Raw genomic sequence first — 15,020 nt, forward strand, 5'->3', positions numbered from 1 at the left:
ATCTCAGAGCATTTGATTTTTGTAAACTATAAACATGCAGTGCTTTGGTAAAAGTAAGTTTAAAAATTACACTGTATTGGGCGCCTGGGTGGCTCAGTGGGTTAAGCCGCTGCCTTCGGCTCAGGTCATGATATCAGGGTCCTGGGATCGAGTCCCACATCGGGCTCTCTGCTCAGCAGGGAGCCTGCTTCCCTCTCTCTCTCTGCCTGCCTCTCTGTCTACTTGTGATCTCTCTCTGTCAAATAAATAAAATTAAAAAAAAAAAAATTACACTGTATTTTTGCTGCCAGGAATTATTAAAGAAATAATAATCAGGCCAGTTATTAAAAAAAGGCAAAGTGCCATATTTCCAACTTTTTTTGAACCTTACTGTTCCTATCATAAAGATTACGTATTGGGGCACCTGGGTGGCTCAGTGGGTTAAAGCCTTTGCTTTCGGCTCAGGTCATGATCCCAGAGTCCTGGGATCGAGCCCCGCATGAGGCTCTCTGTTCAGCAGGGAGCCTGCTTCCTCCTCTCTCTCTGCCTGCCTCTCTGCCTACTTGTGATCTCTGTCTGTCAAATAAATAAATAAAATCTTTAAAAAAAAGATTACGTATTAATTATGAAAAGAACTTTTTCTAAGTGCCTAAGCCTCAGTACTTCAACATATTACAACCCTACTGAAAACTAGAACTGGACGATCTTAAAGACAGTACAGCATTATAACAAAGTCTTTTAGACATAGGACAATTTAATAAACAATAAAATATGCCCTAGTGAGTACAGATGTGATAAAAACATTCTCATTAAGTTTCTTCGAAAATGTCCTTGGTGAAATTATAATTTGTACTTACCAAAAGAAAATAATGGTCTTCTGGTTCTGCCCTTAAATATTTAAAAATCACTTGCTCCATAAACCTTTCCATCAAGTCCCAATCTTCAACTATACCATGGCGAATTGGCCACTATTAAAACACAAAACACAAATGAAATCCTTTAATGTCAAAAGTAAATAAAACTACCAAAAAAGGAGATTATTAAATCAGGACAGCATTTTTTAGTGTGATTTAATGATACTGTAGATCACCCTTAGGAGACGCATACTTTACTATTTAGAGAGCAAAGGCATTGTTCCCCCAACATATTTTAAGATGGTTCAATTAAAATACATAATGTAAATATTAGGAAGTGCTCGCTTCAGCAGCACATATACTAAATATTAGAAGAGAACCATCAGAGCAATTCTGTGATAAACAAACCAAGAAGGATTAAAGATTATTATATACAGTGGGCTTTAACAAAGAGCTTAATAATAATCTGAGCACAAAGAATCTAAAACTAAGTAAATTTGGTACGTTTGTTTTTTTTTTTTTTTAGGATTTTTATTTATTTGAGAGAGAGGGAGAGAGAGCACACAGGTGAGCAGGGGGAGCAGGAGAGGGAGAAGAGATTTTCAAGCAGACTCCCCACTGAACCCAACCTCAGGAACCTGAGAACATGAAGTGAACATGAACCAAAGCAGACGTTTAACTGACTAAGCCTCCAAAGCTTGGTTTTAAAAGAGGAAAGCAACAGCTAAAAGGCTCCTGAGGAAAAAGAAAAGGAAAAAAGACTGAGAGAAGTTTTTTTTGTTTTGGTTTGTTTGTAGCATATGGAAGACTTAAAAAATGTATTTAAGAGAACAGAATCAGTGCAGAAAACTCTGGCCTCTTAACTCACTGACTTCATCACCTTCAAAGATTTCTTTTTGCTGTTTCAATCTTTGTATCACTATCACATCTCTAAATTCCTAATATCCAAATGCATCCCTCTCTGACCACACCCTCTTCTCCCCCTACCACACTCTAGCAGCCCGCTATACTTCTGATCACAATTACACTTGCAGTCCACTGGCTCTAGTGATTACTCCTTAGCCATCAAACTTGCCCAAAGACACACAAACACATACATAGAGTTTAGATTTTATGCTCCATCACTTTGAGTATTCTTATTTCCTTTTGTCATTCCACCTATCAAAACCCAACCTAGCATCATCCTTCACTAACCCTGCCTATTTCCACAATGCTGATAACTAATTATGTGGTTAAAATTAAGAATTCGTAGTTGCTATTCTCAAATGAACCTAACTTTGCATGGCAACGCAAGTCTTTGTTTCCCTACTCTGTTCATCTTCACTCTTCACAATAATTTTAAATGTTCTCCCTATCACTCATTGTTTTACCTTCTCCCCCTACAACTTGGGCAGCAGAGATGATGTCACCATGTATCTCACAGGGAAAGGAGAGGACAAAAGTCAGAAGTCAACGTCCCTTCACCAAATCTATAAAACTGATTCTGTACTTATCCATTTCACTTTTTTATAATATGAGACCCTCCACATTCCAATTAGATCATCTGTGCTGTGGATCCCATTCCTCTAGCTTTCTCAGAGACCTGGGGATTGAACTACATCTTTCCTTTTACGGAAATCTAATGGCTCTTTCATGTTATCATTTAAACACCTCTTCCATCTTAACTCCACAACTTGTCTATGCAACTATCTCTGCCTCCCAATCATACCCAAACCTCACTGAATATTACTGTCATTTTTTCCTGGCCTAACACTCACAATCCAACCTACCTGAACCCAGCCTCACTGAGTTCTCACTCTTCTAAAACTATTCTTATTAAGGTTACAAATGACATCCTTGTAGCTAAAGACATAAATAATGTATGGGTTCTAGCTTACTTGATAGCGCAGCAGCATTCCACACTGTTTACATTCCCTCCCGTCTAGTGCAGTCTCTCTAACCACAGCTTCTCAGTCTCCTTCTTAGGCTTTTTGTCTTCTACCAAACCTAAATGGTACACTGAACAGGCTCCATCTTGGGCCTCTCCCCAAGTACACCCCCCTAAATAATCTCACCCTTTCTAGAGGTTAACTGATACCTTCCAAATATTTGTCTCCAGCTGTCTTATTTGACAGCCTAACAATGTGTAAGACGTCTCTCACGTACCTCAAATACAACATTCAAAACTAACATATATCTAGATGTGGCAATGTAGAGGCAAAAGAAAGCCATTCACATCAACAGCTTTAAGATCTAACAAGTATGGAAAAGTAAATACTGCTCATTTGGGTGAAAATTCTCCTCCCAGGATTAAAAAAAAAAAAAAAAAAAAAAAAAAAAAAAAAAATGTTAAAGTGAGACTGGGAAAAGCCACAGGGAAAAAGAAATTTCTATGGTGAAGAAGTTGAGGATATTAAGCCTGTAACTGAGTAAAATTCCAGATTGCACAATCACTGGACTAATTATTTTTGATGATTTTATTTATTCATTTGTGAGAGAGAGTGAGCACTAGCAGGAGAGAAGCAGGCAGAGGGAGAAGCAGGTTCCCAGCCAAGTAAGGAGTCCAATGTGGTACTCGATCCCATAACCTGAGCCAAAGGCAGACTCTTAACTGACTTACCCACCCTGGCATCCCAAATTAATTTTTTTAAAAATATATTATTGTTATAAATCATAAAAATATACCTTTGTTGCATACGTAGGTTTTTCTATTGCTTCATCACCAATGAAGAAGTCTAGGTCATCAACTCCTTTCATCACCCTCCTTTGAGCTTGATCACCCACTTTTGCAGACTCCTTAATAGCAATACCTTAATAACAAAAGTTATTTATACATGTCAAAGTTTATTTTCAAATGAGACAGAATTTTAACTCTGGTTCTTTCAACATAAAGTATTATTAAACAAAACATGATCTAACATACTTAATCTGTTAAAGTTAAAGCACAGAGGTCGTTTAAGAAATTGATAACAAAATTCATTTAACACAATGAAATCTCAACTTCCAGCCAAGGCTTCAAGTGTAAAAAGCCCCCAAAAAAGTACTGTTGTGGGAATGTTTCAGTTGCATTTTTTAAAAACTCTGTAAGCTCTATTTCGATTTAAATAAAATTATAATCCTACAAAGTCAATCAATATATATACTTGATGGACAATCACAAAGAAAAAACTAAAAAACACTAAATGAAAATAGGAAAACTGAAGGGGAATTTTAAAAAAAAAGCTGTCTTCCTATTTGCACTATTACAGACTTGCAATTTAAAAATAACACTGGCATTGGGTTCTGTTAAACTCTAATCACATATACAAAGGGAAATTTCAAGTCATTTAGGTAAAAATCAAAATAATCCCCTCAAATTATTTCAGAAATCCAGCATACTGTTTTTGACCTAAAGTTGTGACATATTTTAAATTAAGTTATAAATTTCTGAATCTGTCAAGCGTCATTCATTCAAAATAGTTACCTGCATGCACTTAAATACTACACTTTTATTTAATAACAATTATTATCCCTAATAAGATGGATAGAAAATACTGAATGAATGACATTCTAAATCCAGTTTACTCCTTCAAAATTTTAGAAAGCTTCTCTAGTATTTATAATGTACACAGACATCAAGACAGCTCATTCTAAGTTCCCTGAAAAACTAAGATATATGCAAATAACCTTGAACCATATAAACAAGCTTTCCAGATCAAATATCCATGCTCATCAGTAGCAATCAACTGTATCTAAACTGGTTATAAACACTGGACTTGCACCATTAAAATCGGTGGGAAAAAAAACCCCAAATCAAAAACCTTCTTTCAATAGGAAAATGGATTTTTAACATGCTGCAACTTCTCATAAGACAGACAATGAAAACTAAAATTGCATATTTTGGCAGAGATGAAAACAAAGACTGCATACAATGGTGATAAGATCCTAAGGTTCAAAAGATCAATATATGGGTCTCCAATAAAGACAACACAACCACTTAAGAACATAAAATATCAGTAATCTCATGAAATAAATGTATAACCACAATATAAACCTTATGAAAGATTATAAGTTCTAAAATAACAAATTTGGCATTTTATGGGTTGAATTATCTTCCCAAAAGTTATGCTCAAGTCCAAACCCCCAGTACCTCAAACTGTGACCTTATTTGGAAATAGAGACGTGTGAGTTAAAATGAGATTATTAGGGTGGGCCCTAATCCCTTATGACTGCTGTCCTATAGAAAAGGGAATTTGGACTCAGTCACACAGAGAAGACAGACAATGTGAAGACAAGAAGAAGACAGCCATGTGACTGGAGTAGTACAAACACGAGCAAGGTAATACCAAGCACTGTCAGCAAACATGGGAAGCTAGAAGAGGCAAGGAGGGTTTCTCCCCTAGAGCTGTCAGCAAGATTAAGGCCCTGCTGACAACACCCTGATTTTGGACTTCTAGCCTCCAGACTGTAAGTTCCGAATGTTTTAAGCCACCCAGTTTTTGGTACTTTGTTATGGTGGCCTTAATATATGTATGTATGTATGTGTGTGTGTGTGTGTGTGTAAAACATATATATAACATACATAATATGTGTGTATATTACATATGCTTATGTATATTATTTATATGTGTGTGTTATATGTGTGCGTCTATATATATAGGTATGTATATATATGTGTATATATAAGCTTCCCTTTTAAATACAAATTTGATAATGCATTTCTCATATTTCATGTTTAATTATGTCCTTGCTACATTAATCACAAAACTACTGACCTATTCATATCCAATGAGTGCCCATTTGAAACTAAAGATTGGCAGTTTTTGATAAGCCCAATAATTCCTACCTTGCTCTCAACTTCACTGATTGAAACCTAAGTTTCTTTCACTACTATCCTACATGTTTATTTTTCTATTTCTTTATTTTCAGAAATTAAGAAGAATACACAAAAATATTTATTCACATAAACTCCTGTGTAAAACTGTTCTTTGGTGTGTGGACGTGATTACCGTTTGCCAGACCTGGGCTTACTGACATCCCTGATGACATTCCTGAGTCCGTGTTTTAAAAGAAGGATGACATCTCATTTTTAGAGATGAAAAACCTCTGGAGCCATTGCTTGGTGACATTCTAGAAGCCAGCATCACCAAGCAATGGCTCCAGAGGTTTTTTCATCTGTACATTCAAGTCTTCATATAGCAGTAGAACAAGTAGATCAGAGGTGTTCCTATATAATGTACAAAAGGTGAACTATCTGAAAGTCAAAAGTACACAAGTATGTCTATCAAGAACCAGATACATAATCTATACTAACAAATAAGAACACTAACAAACCAAATGTGAGAGTATTTCTTAAAACCACTAACTACTAAAAGTTGATGGCCAGCCCAGTGTGAAGTTAATAGGACAGAACAAAAACAATGGAAAATCAATCAACATCTCTAAAAATGAGATGTCATCCTTCTTGTAAAACACGCAGGGATGTCATCAGGGTTGTCATCAGGGATGTCAATAAGCCCAAGCCTGGTAAACGGTAATCACGTCCACACACCAAAGAACAGTCTTCACATACATGTGATGGAGGATGCACTACTTAATATTTAAATCCACGCATTGTTAACAGTAATATCCTCAAAGCAAAAAATATTTAATTAGCAGCTCATTTATTTTTGTCTTTTTAAAAGGAGAGATTTGGTAGATTTGGTAAACAAAGAACAGCTAAAATGAATGGTGAGAGGTTTGGAAACGAGGTCACATTCAGCAAACCATGTTTTTTTTTTGTTTTGATTTTGTTTTTGTTTTTTCTTTTTCATAATTTTATTTTTTTATAAACATATAGTATATTATTAGCTCCAGGGGTACAGGTCTGTGATGGTTTACACACTTCACGCAAACCATTATGTTTTTAGAGAGCTAAATCTTATACAGTATCAGAAACAATTATCTTTTACTTTAACTACTACAGAAAAAGATCTTTAAATCAGCTTATTTGTGACTTAAAAAAATACTTACAGGAAGGGATGATAAACTGTGGTTCTGTATTTCCAGCATATCCTAGCTTTGTATACCTGCAAAACAAAAAGGGAAATTATAAGGATTTCACTAATATCTTAGCGATTACAAATTTATTTCTTAGATTTTCATTTGTTATTAAGTGTAATTCCACTGTGGGTAAATATACAAAATTCTATAGCTTCAATGTATTTAAGCATCCCTACTTTCCAAAGCTGTACCAAATTTATACCCACAGCTTTTAACAAATTCTACTTCTAGAAACAGATCCTACAGGGATATTCATACATATGTGAAATAATATGCAATAAGACCATTTGCTATAATCTTGCTAATAACAGCAAAAGACAGCAAATAACTTAAACAAGATGTGAGAAACTAGTTAAATATGCTAAATTTATACTGTTACTTTATGCAGCTATTAAAAAAGATTGAGGAAGCTTTTTATGGACTAATATGGAACAATCTCCAAAATGTATTGTTAATTGAACAAAGCAAGGGACTGAACAATGTTTTAAGTATGCTATAGTTGTACAAAAGTAAGGGAGAGGAGTAAGAGCATATAAAATAATTTGATTGTACGGGCACAGAATATCTCTGGAAAAATATAAAGCAATCACTAATTTCACTTGTCTCTAGGGAAGGACCTGAGTAGGTGACAGGCAGGAGTGATGAGATTTTTTTTATTAAATATTTTTCATACCATCTGAATGCATTACTATTCAAAATAACTGTAAATTTTAAATATTTTGCCACAGTGGATTCAGCCTATAATCTTACAACAGGAAAATAATAACAATGATGATTAAGAACTATAAAAGCTGAGCTTTGATAAGCTGCATGTTGTGGGCTACATAGGAGATAGCTGGACTTCTGTGGCCATGCATGAAAACCTATTAATGAATACTAGACTTTAAAGAGAAGGGACAGCATTTTACATTATTCCATATTCAGATTCACTGCTAAAGAACAGACAGGTAAATTGCTGTGAAATTCTTGAATTCTAATAATATCTGCATAATTTTTCCCCCTAATATAAGAAGGAAAAAAAAGTCTCTTTGGGGGATATTTTAGTCCCAAAACTTAAGTTCAAGAACTAATTGTGCTGAATATGCTAAATCACTAAAAAAAAAGTAGACGACATAAACTGGTCCAAATGGGATAATGGTCTGACTAAACCTCTTCCAAGATTCCCCACTGTTCACGTTTGAAAAATCAATAAGCAAAACTTCTTTGCAAGGCATACAGAAGAGCTCCCTTAATATCTGGTTCTTTATCACCTTTTCCAGCAGCCCTGACACACTACACCAGTCTCCCTAGCCATAAAATGGCTAACAGTCTCTGGACAAACCAACTCATTTGCATGGCACAAAGCCATTACCAACACTGTTCCAACTACAAGAGATGCTCCCCTTTCGATGCTGAATGCAGCTAAACTCTTACCCATCCTACAAAATTCAAGTATCACTGCCTCTATATGAAAACTTCCCAAATCTTCCAACAGTACACTTTGCCCCTACAGTAGACAAATGGAAATGACTTATGTCTTATTTACAATAAAGACTTACAAAACAGGATAGTCTAAAACAGTCTGAGCCACAACACCCTAAAAGTCTACTCTCTTAACACCTAATTATTCCTTCATCTAGTCTCTCCACCTTTTTTTTTTTTGCCATTAATCACCAAGCAGTTCAAGTCATTATACATAATACCCTTATAGAATACCTTACTTCCAATTTTATGACCCCTACAAAGAATAATCTCCCTAAAAATCACTGCCTAACTCAAAATCCTCAAATGAAGCTGTACTGCCCACAAAACTTGTTCCCATTTCTATAAAATGATTCATTGAAATTCCTAATGTCCCTTTCAGATAAAAAAAAAAAAAATTTACATGATTCTGATTCCTTCAGCTGAATATTACAGTACTTCACAATAAGCCACAATTAAACTTTTTTTTAAAAGATTTTATTTATTTATTTGGCAGACAGAGATCACAAGCAGGCAGAAGACAGGCAGAGAGAGGAAGGGAAGCAAGCTCCCTGCTGAGCAGAGAGCCCAATGCGGGGCTTGATCCTAGGACCCTGGGATCATGACCTGAGCAGAAGGCAGAGGCTTTAACCCACTGAACCACCCAGGTGCCCCCACAATTAAGCTTTTTAAGTGTCTCCCATCATTTGCTTCCATGAATTCAGCTCAAAATACACTTCACTTATTACTCATTTTCCCCTACATGACTTGCAATTTCCCCATCACATGTGATCCGTGCTTACATTGCACCCTCTCAAAATGCTCCCACCACTTAGGACTCCTCCATGAAGTCCTTCCTGATCATTTTAACTATCAGTAATTCAATAAACTCTATTTCAACAACCACTCACTATACAGGCCTATATTGTTATTTTCATGTGTGTAAATACCATCTCCTAAATATGGCAGTAAGATATTTGAAGTAAAAACCATATTATAGTAGAAATTCCCTTAAGAAAACCTCCATTTATCAAGTTCACCAGATTAATCAATATTCCATCCCTGGTCAAAATCAAATCCCCTAGGCTGAGCATATTCAGCAATAAATTACTTTCAGAACAAACACTATAAGAAGAGTCTAATGAAGGTAATATAGAACAGTCAATACATAACCAAAATAAGTGTGCTCTTCCCCAAAAGACAAAATTAGCTACCTATAACATATCAACCATATGGATATACCACAACATTTAATCATTTCTACTACATTTATAATACCATAGCCAAATAACTTCATGACACTGGATTTAGCAATGATTTCTTGAATCTGATACTAAAAGCAATCAATAACTAAAAAATAAACTAGACATCATCAAAATTTGTAACTTTTCTGCACCACAGGACACCATCAACAGAGTGCAAAGACACACATGGAATGTAAAAAAAAACAAAAACAAAAATACCCCACCTACACCTACAAATCATATACACGCAGTTCCCAACTTAGAATGATTCACCTCAAAATTTTTTGACTATACAATGGTGCAAAAGTGATATGCACTCAGAAACTGTACTTTGATTTTTTAATTTTGATCTTTTCCTGGGCTAGCAATATGCGGTATGATATATCTGGTGATGCTGGGCAACAGCGGTAAGCCTCAGCTCCCAGTCAGCCACATGATCATAATAAACAATGGATACACTTACAATCACTCTGTACCCATACAACTATTCTGTTTTTTACTTGAGGAAAGTAGTCAACAAATTACATATTACCTTATTATAAAACAGACTTTCTGTTAGATTATTTTACCTAAATGCAGACTAATTTAAGCTTTTGAACATATTTAAAGTAGGCTAGGCTTAGTTATAATGTTTGCTACTTTAGATATACTAAATACATTTCAACGTAGGGTATTTCCAACTTACAATAGGTTTATCCAGATGTGAGCTCATTTTTAAGTGAAGGAAGATCTTTATTTGATAAAGAGTTAATATCCAGAATACACAAAGTACTCCTATAACTCAACCACAAAATAAACAATACAATTAAAAAATGAGCAAAGCACTTGAATAGACATTTCTCCAAAAAAGAGATATACAAAAAGCCAATACACACAGGAAAGATGCTCAACATCATTAATAACTAAGGAAATATAAATCAAAACCAAATTAAATGCCAGTTCATACCCATTAGATTGGCTATTACAGAAAGGGGGGAATGGAGGGAGGGAGTGAGGGAGGAAAGAGAAAAGAAAAGAACAAATGTTGGTGAGACTGTAGAGATACTGGAACCATTGCACATTCCTGATAGTAAGGTAAATGGTACAGCTGCTGTAGAAAACAATGTGACAATTCTTCACATAATTACTATGGGATCCACCGATGCCATTTCTGGGTATATAACCAAAAGAAAAAGCAAGGGCATGAAGACCAATATCAATAGCAATATGATGTATATAAGCCAAAAGGTGGAAGCAACTTAAATGTCCACTGTCAGGTGAAAGGATAAACAAAATGTGGTAAATACATCATACAGTAGAATATTAGCCTTAAAAAGGAAGGAAATCCTGGCACATGTTACAACATGGGTGAACCTTCAGAACATCATGCTAAGTGAAATAAGCCAATCACAAAAGGTCAAATATATTATGATTCTACTTATATGAAGTACCAAGAGTAGTCAATTTATAGACAGAGAGTAGGACATACAAGTCAGTTTGGAAGTTCCGGTTTGAGAAGATAAAAAAGTTCCTAAGATGGGGGAGACAGTTGCACAACAATGTGAATATACTCAATGCCACTAAACTGCACACTTAACAATGTTCTGATGTGTATATTTTACCATAATTAAAAAGAAAAAACCTAAACTTTGTAGCTACGTGAAAAATAATTAAATTGGGTACATGCCATACCATACATGCTTAAGTAATATAAATCTAAATGCATCAAAGATTAAAGGGAAGAAAAATTAAACCATAAGTCCTAAGATATAGGATAAAATGTAGACTTTCTAACTAAAATTTAAAATCCAGACACTAAAAAGATATTTCAACTACATAAGAATTAAATACATCTTCACAAAACATACCAAAAGTAGCCAAAAGAAAAATAACCAACAGAGAAAAACTGTACTCAAAGACAAAGAATTAATCTCCTTAACATATATAAAGGAAATCCAGAAGGTGATGATAAGGGAGAAAGGGAAATAAAGAGGAAAGGAGAGAAGAAAGAAAGAAGGAAAGGCAAAAGACAGTAGCCATTTGAGGAAAAAGAAATAGAAATAGCTATAAATGAAAAGGAGCTCAACTCTTTGGGCTTAAAACAATGCAGATTGAAAGTACACTGACTGAGATAATGTTCATACATTCATAGATGGAATGCAAGATAATACAGTTATTTTGGAAAACATTTGAACATTCACTTACCATATGACCCAGCAATTCTACTTCTAGTACATACCCCTCCAAAATAAAAATGCATGTCCACACAAAGATGTGAACACGCTTGTTCAAAACAGTATTATTCATATGGCCCAAAACTGTAAGCAAAACATATGTTCATCAACGAGAAAATAGATAAACAAGAGTAGTATCTTCATATAAACCAAAATTACTCTACACATGAAGAATTTAAAAATGTAACCCATTCTCCAAGGAAAAGTATTCAACATAAGACAAAATGACCCAAATGTTGGAATTATCAGATAAAGACTGGAAAGAAGTTATGACAATGAAATAAAGAAAAGTGCACTTTTTTTTAGGGAAGTGCACTTATAATGATTAATAACATTGTAAACATCACCAGAAACTCTAAAACTACATAAAGAACAAATGGAATTCTAGAACTGAACAATGTAATACCAGATATACAAAAATCACCGAATGAGCTAAACAGAACACAGGTTAAAGAGGGTAAAAGAGGAAATAATCAGTGAACCTTAAAGCAGATCAGTAGAAATTATCATCTGAAAAAGAGAGATGAGAAAAAAATTGAAAGAAGAAACATGAAGAAAAAAAGAACAGAGCCCCTGAAACTTGGGAGACAGTATGAGAAAGGTGATATACTGAAGTCCCGGACAGAGAAGACACAGGGTAGTAAACACTTTCTGAAGGAATAAATGACAGAAAACTTTACCAATTTAGTGAAAGACATCAATTTATAACCTAGAAGGCTCAAACAACAACAACAGAGCAGAATAAATACAAAGAAACCATACTTAGGCACATCACAGACAAACTAAAAATTAAAGATAAAGAAAAAATACTGAAAGCAGCCAGAGGAAAAGGCCCATGAACAGGAAACAAAAATTCAAATTACTACCTCCTTCTGAGAAACTATGAAGCCCAGAAGACAGTGGAAAAACATTTTTGAAGTCTGAAGAACACAGGGAAACAGACAACCCAAATATCTATAGAAACCAAAATATCCTTCCAAAATGAAAGTGAAATAAAGACATTTTCAAACAAAAGAAACTCACTGCCCTGAAACCTGGACGAAAAAAGTTTTTCCACACTGAGGGAAAATGATACCATGGGACAGTGAGGCATTAATAAAGAACATCAGAAACAGTGAATACGTAAAGGTAAAAGATTTTTTTTACATTTAGTTTTTTGAACATACATATAACTAAAGCAAACACTATATTATCTTATAGAGAATTATACTGTATGTAGAAGTTATATCTATGACAAACAGCATAAAGGGACAGTGGGAAGCTCTGGCATGGGAAGCAGCAGACAGGGGAGTTAACAGACTTCCTGAGATGTGGGGTCTCTACTCTTTGCATGAAGTTTTAAATTAACTCTAAGGAAACAGTGAGTACTAACTTTTCTTAAAGATGTATATTGTAGTCCCTACAGCAATCACTAAAAAATGCCAAGAGGTATAGTTAAAAGGCCACAGGTAAATTAAAATGGCATTCCAAAAAATATTCAATAATTCAAAAAAAGGAAGGAAAGAGGAAAAGAACATCAAACAGAGACAATAAATTCTTTAAAATAAATACACAAAACAGCACACCTAAGTCCAACCACAACCATTATTACATTAAAAGAGACAAGAGATTTTTTTGTTTTAAAAATAATAAAGTAAGTAAGCCCCAACTATGCTGTCTCCATACAAAGATGAAGAATGAAAATGGATAGAAAGCAAAAAGCAAGCCTTAGAAAGCTGGAGTGGCTATATGGATATCAAATAAAACTGCTCTTTAAGAAAAAGAGTAAATACCAGAGATAGAGTAACTTTATAATAATAAAAGGATAAATTCATCAAGTCTTAAAGGTCTATGTGCCTATTAACATAAGTTTCAACATACTTCAAATGTTATCATAATTGAATGCTGAGATAATTCAACTCTTACAGTAGGAACTTTTGTCACCTATCTCTTAGTTAATGGATAAAATGATACACACACACACCCCAAATCAGTACAAGCATAGAGGATCAACATTAATAACGATTTTGATCTAACTAATCTTTACAGAATATACTCAAGAAATACAAATTATGAATTCTTACTAAGTACACATGGTACATTCATTTGGACCATGGATGAGTAAACTATGGCCCAAAAATAAAATTCTACCTGTGCTCCGTTGTATCACTAGTGAATTTAAAATAGTTTTTACTTTTTTTTTCTTTTTTTTTTTGCATTTTGGGAGAAGGAAGAGAAGCGAAGAGAAAAGGTAGGAGAGGAAAGCAGCAGCATAAACCATGCCTGGTCCACTAACTTAAGACAAAGATGGTATGTGGCCCACAAAGCCTAAAATATTTACTATTTGGTCTTTTACAGAGAAGTCTGCCAATCTCTGACCTCGACCATATGCTAAGCCATAAAACAAATCTCAATAAATGTAAAAGATTAAAATCATAAATACATTGTTCTCTGACCAAAAAGGAATTAAGTCAGAAACCAATAGCAATAAGGTACCTAAATAAGCCGCATACATTTGGAAATTAAACACTTCTGACTATAATCCATGATTCAAGAAAAAAAAAATCACAAGGGAAATTATTTTAAGTTGATTAGCAATGAAAATAAAAATTTTAATATCAAAATGTGTGGGATGCAGCTAAAACAGTGCTTAAAAGGAAAATTCCAATTTTCAATGCTTAAACTGGAAAAAAATGAAAGGTCTAAAATCAGAGACCTAAAATTCCACCTTAAAGTTAGAGAAAAGAAAGAAAGTAAACCCGAAAAAAAATAGAAATAAACAATAAATAAGATGGGAAAATCAAGTTCATAGGAAAGAAATAGAGAAAATTAACAAAAAGATGGTACCAGGAAAAAGGATGATCAAGAAAAAATAGTATGGAAATTGCCAGCAAAAAGAGTGGAAAGCTGGTTAACACTACAAATAATAGATATGAAAATGGTTAAAAAAAAAAAGTTATAAACAACCATGCCATCATATTAAACTCAAGATGTAATGGACAAAATTGCTTCAAAGATACAATTTACTGAAATCAACACAAGATGAAACAAAAAAATCTATCTGAATAAGCCCATAGTTATTAAAGAAATTATCAGTAACCTTTCCAAAAAGCAAACTGCAGGCCCAGGTTTCACTGGTAAATTCTATCACTCATTTAAGGAAGAAATAACAATCATTTTATATAAATTCTTTCAGGAAAAGGAAAAAACTCATCCCAAACCCTTTCATGAGGACAGCGTAATTCTAATATCAAAATCAGAGACAGACATTTCAAATAGAGAAAATGGCAGGACAATATCCATCATGAATA

The 15,020-nt window shown here is 34.2% G+C and overlaps 1 protein-coding gene across 2 annotated transcripts in view; it reads right to left on the minus strand.

Annotated features, from left to right (window-relative positions):
* The window catches only part of ACTR3 (actin related protein 3), a 59,627-nt gene that overhangs the window by 26,021 nt on the left and 18,586 nt on the right, over positions 1-15,020 (minus strand). For both annotated transcript variants that reach the window (XM_059166682.1, XM_059166683.1), the window contains exons 2-4: positions 6,804-6,859; positions 3,498-3,622; positions 837-947 (exon numbers count right to left, since the gene is read on the minus strand). In XM_059166682.1, coding sequence (XP_059022665.1) covers positions 837-947; positions 3,498-3,622; positions 6,804-6,859 — 292 coding nt within the window. The remainder of the gene's footprint in view (positions 1-836; positions 948-3,497; positions 3,623-6,803; positions 6,860-15,020) is intronic.

Source organism: Mustela lutreola, chromosome 3 (assembly GCF_030435805.1).
Source record: "Mustela lutreola isolate mMusLut2 chromosome 3, mMusLut2.pri, whole genome shotgun sequence".
NCBI lineage: Eukaryota > Metazoa > Chordata > Mammalia > Carnivora > Mustelidae > Mustela > Mustela lutreola.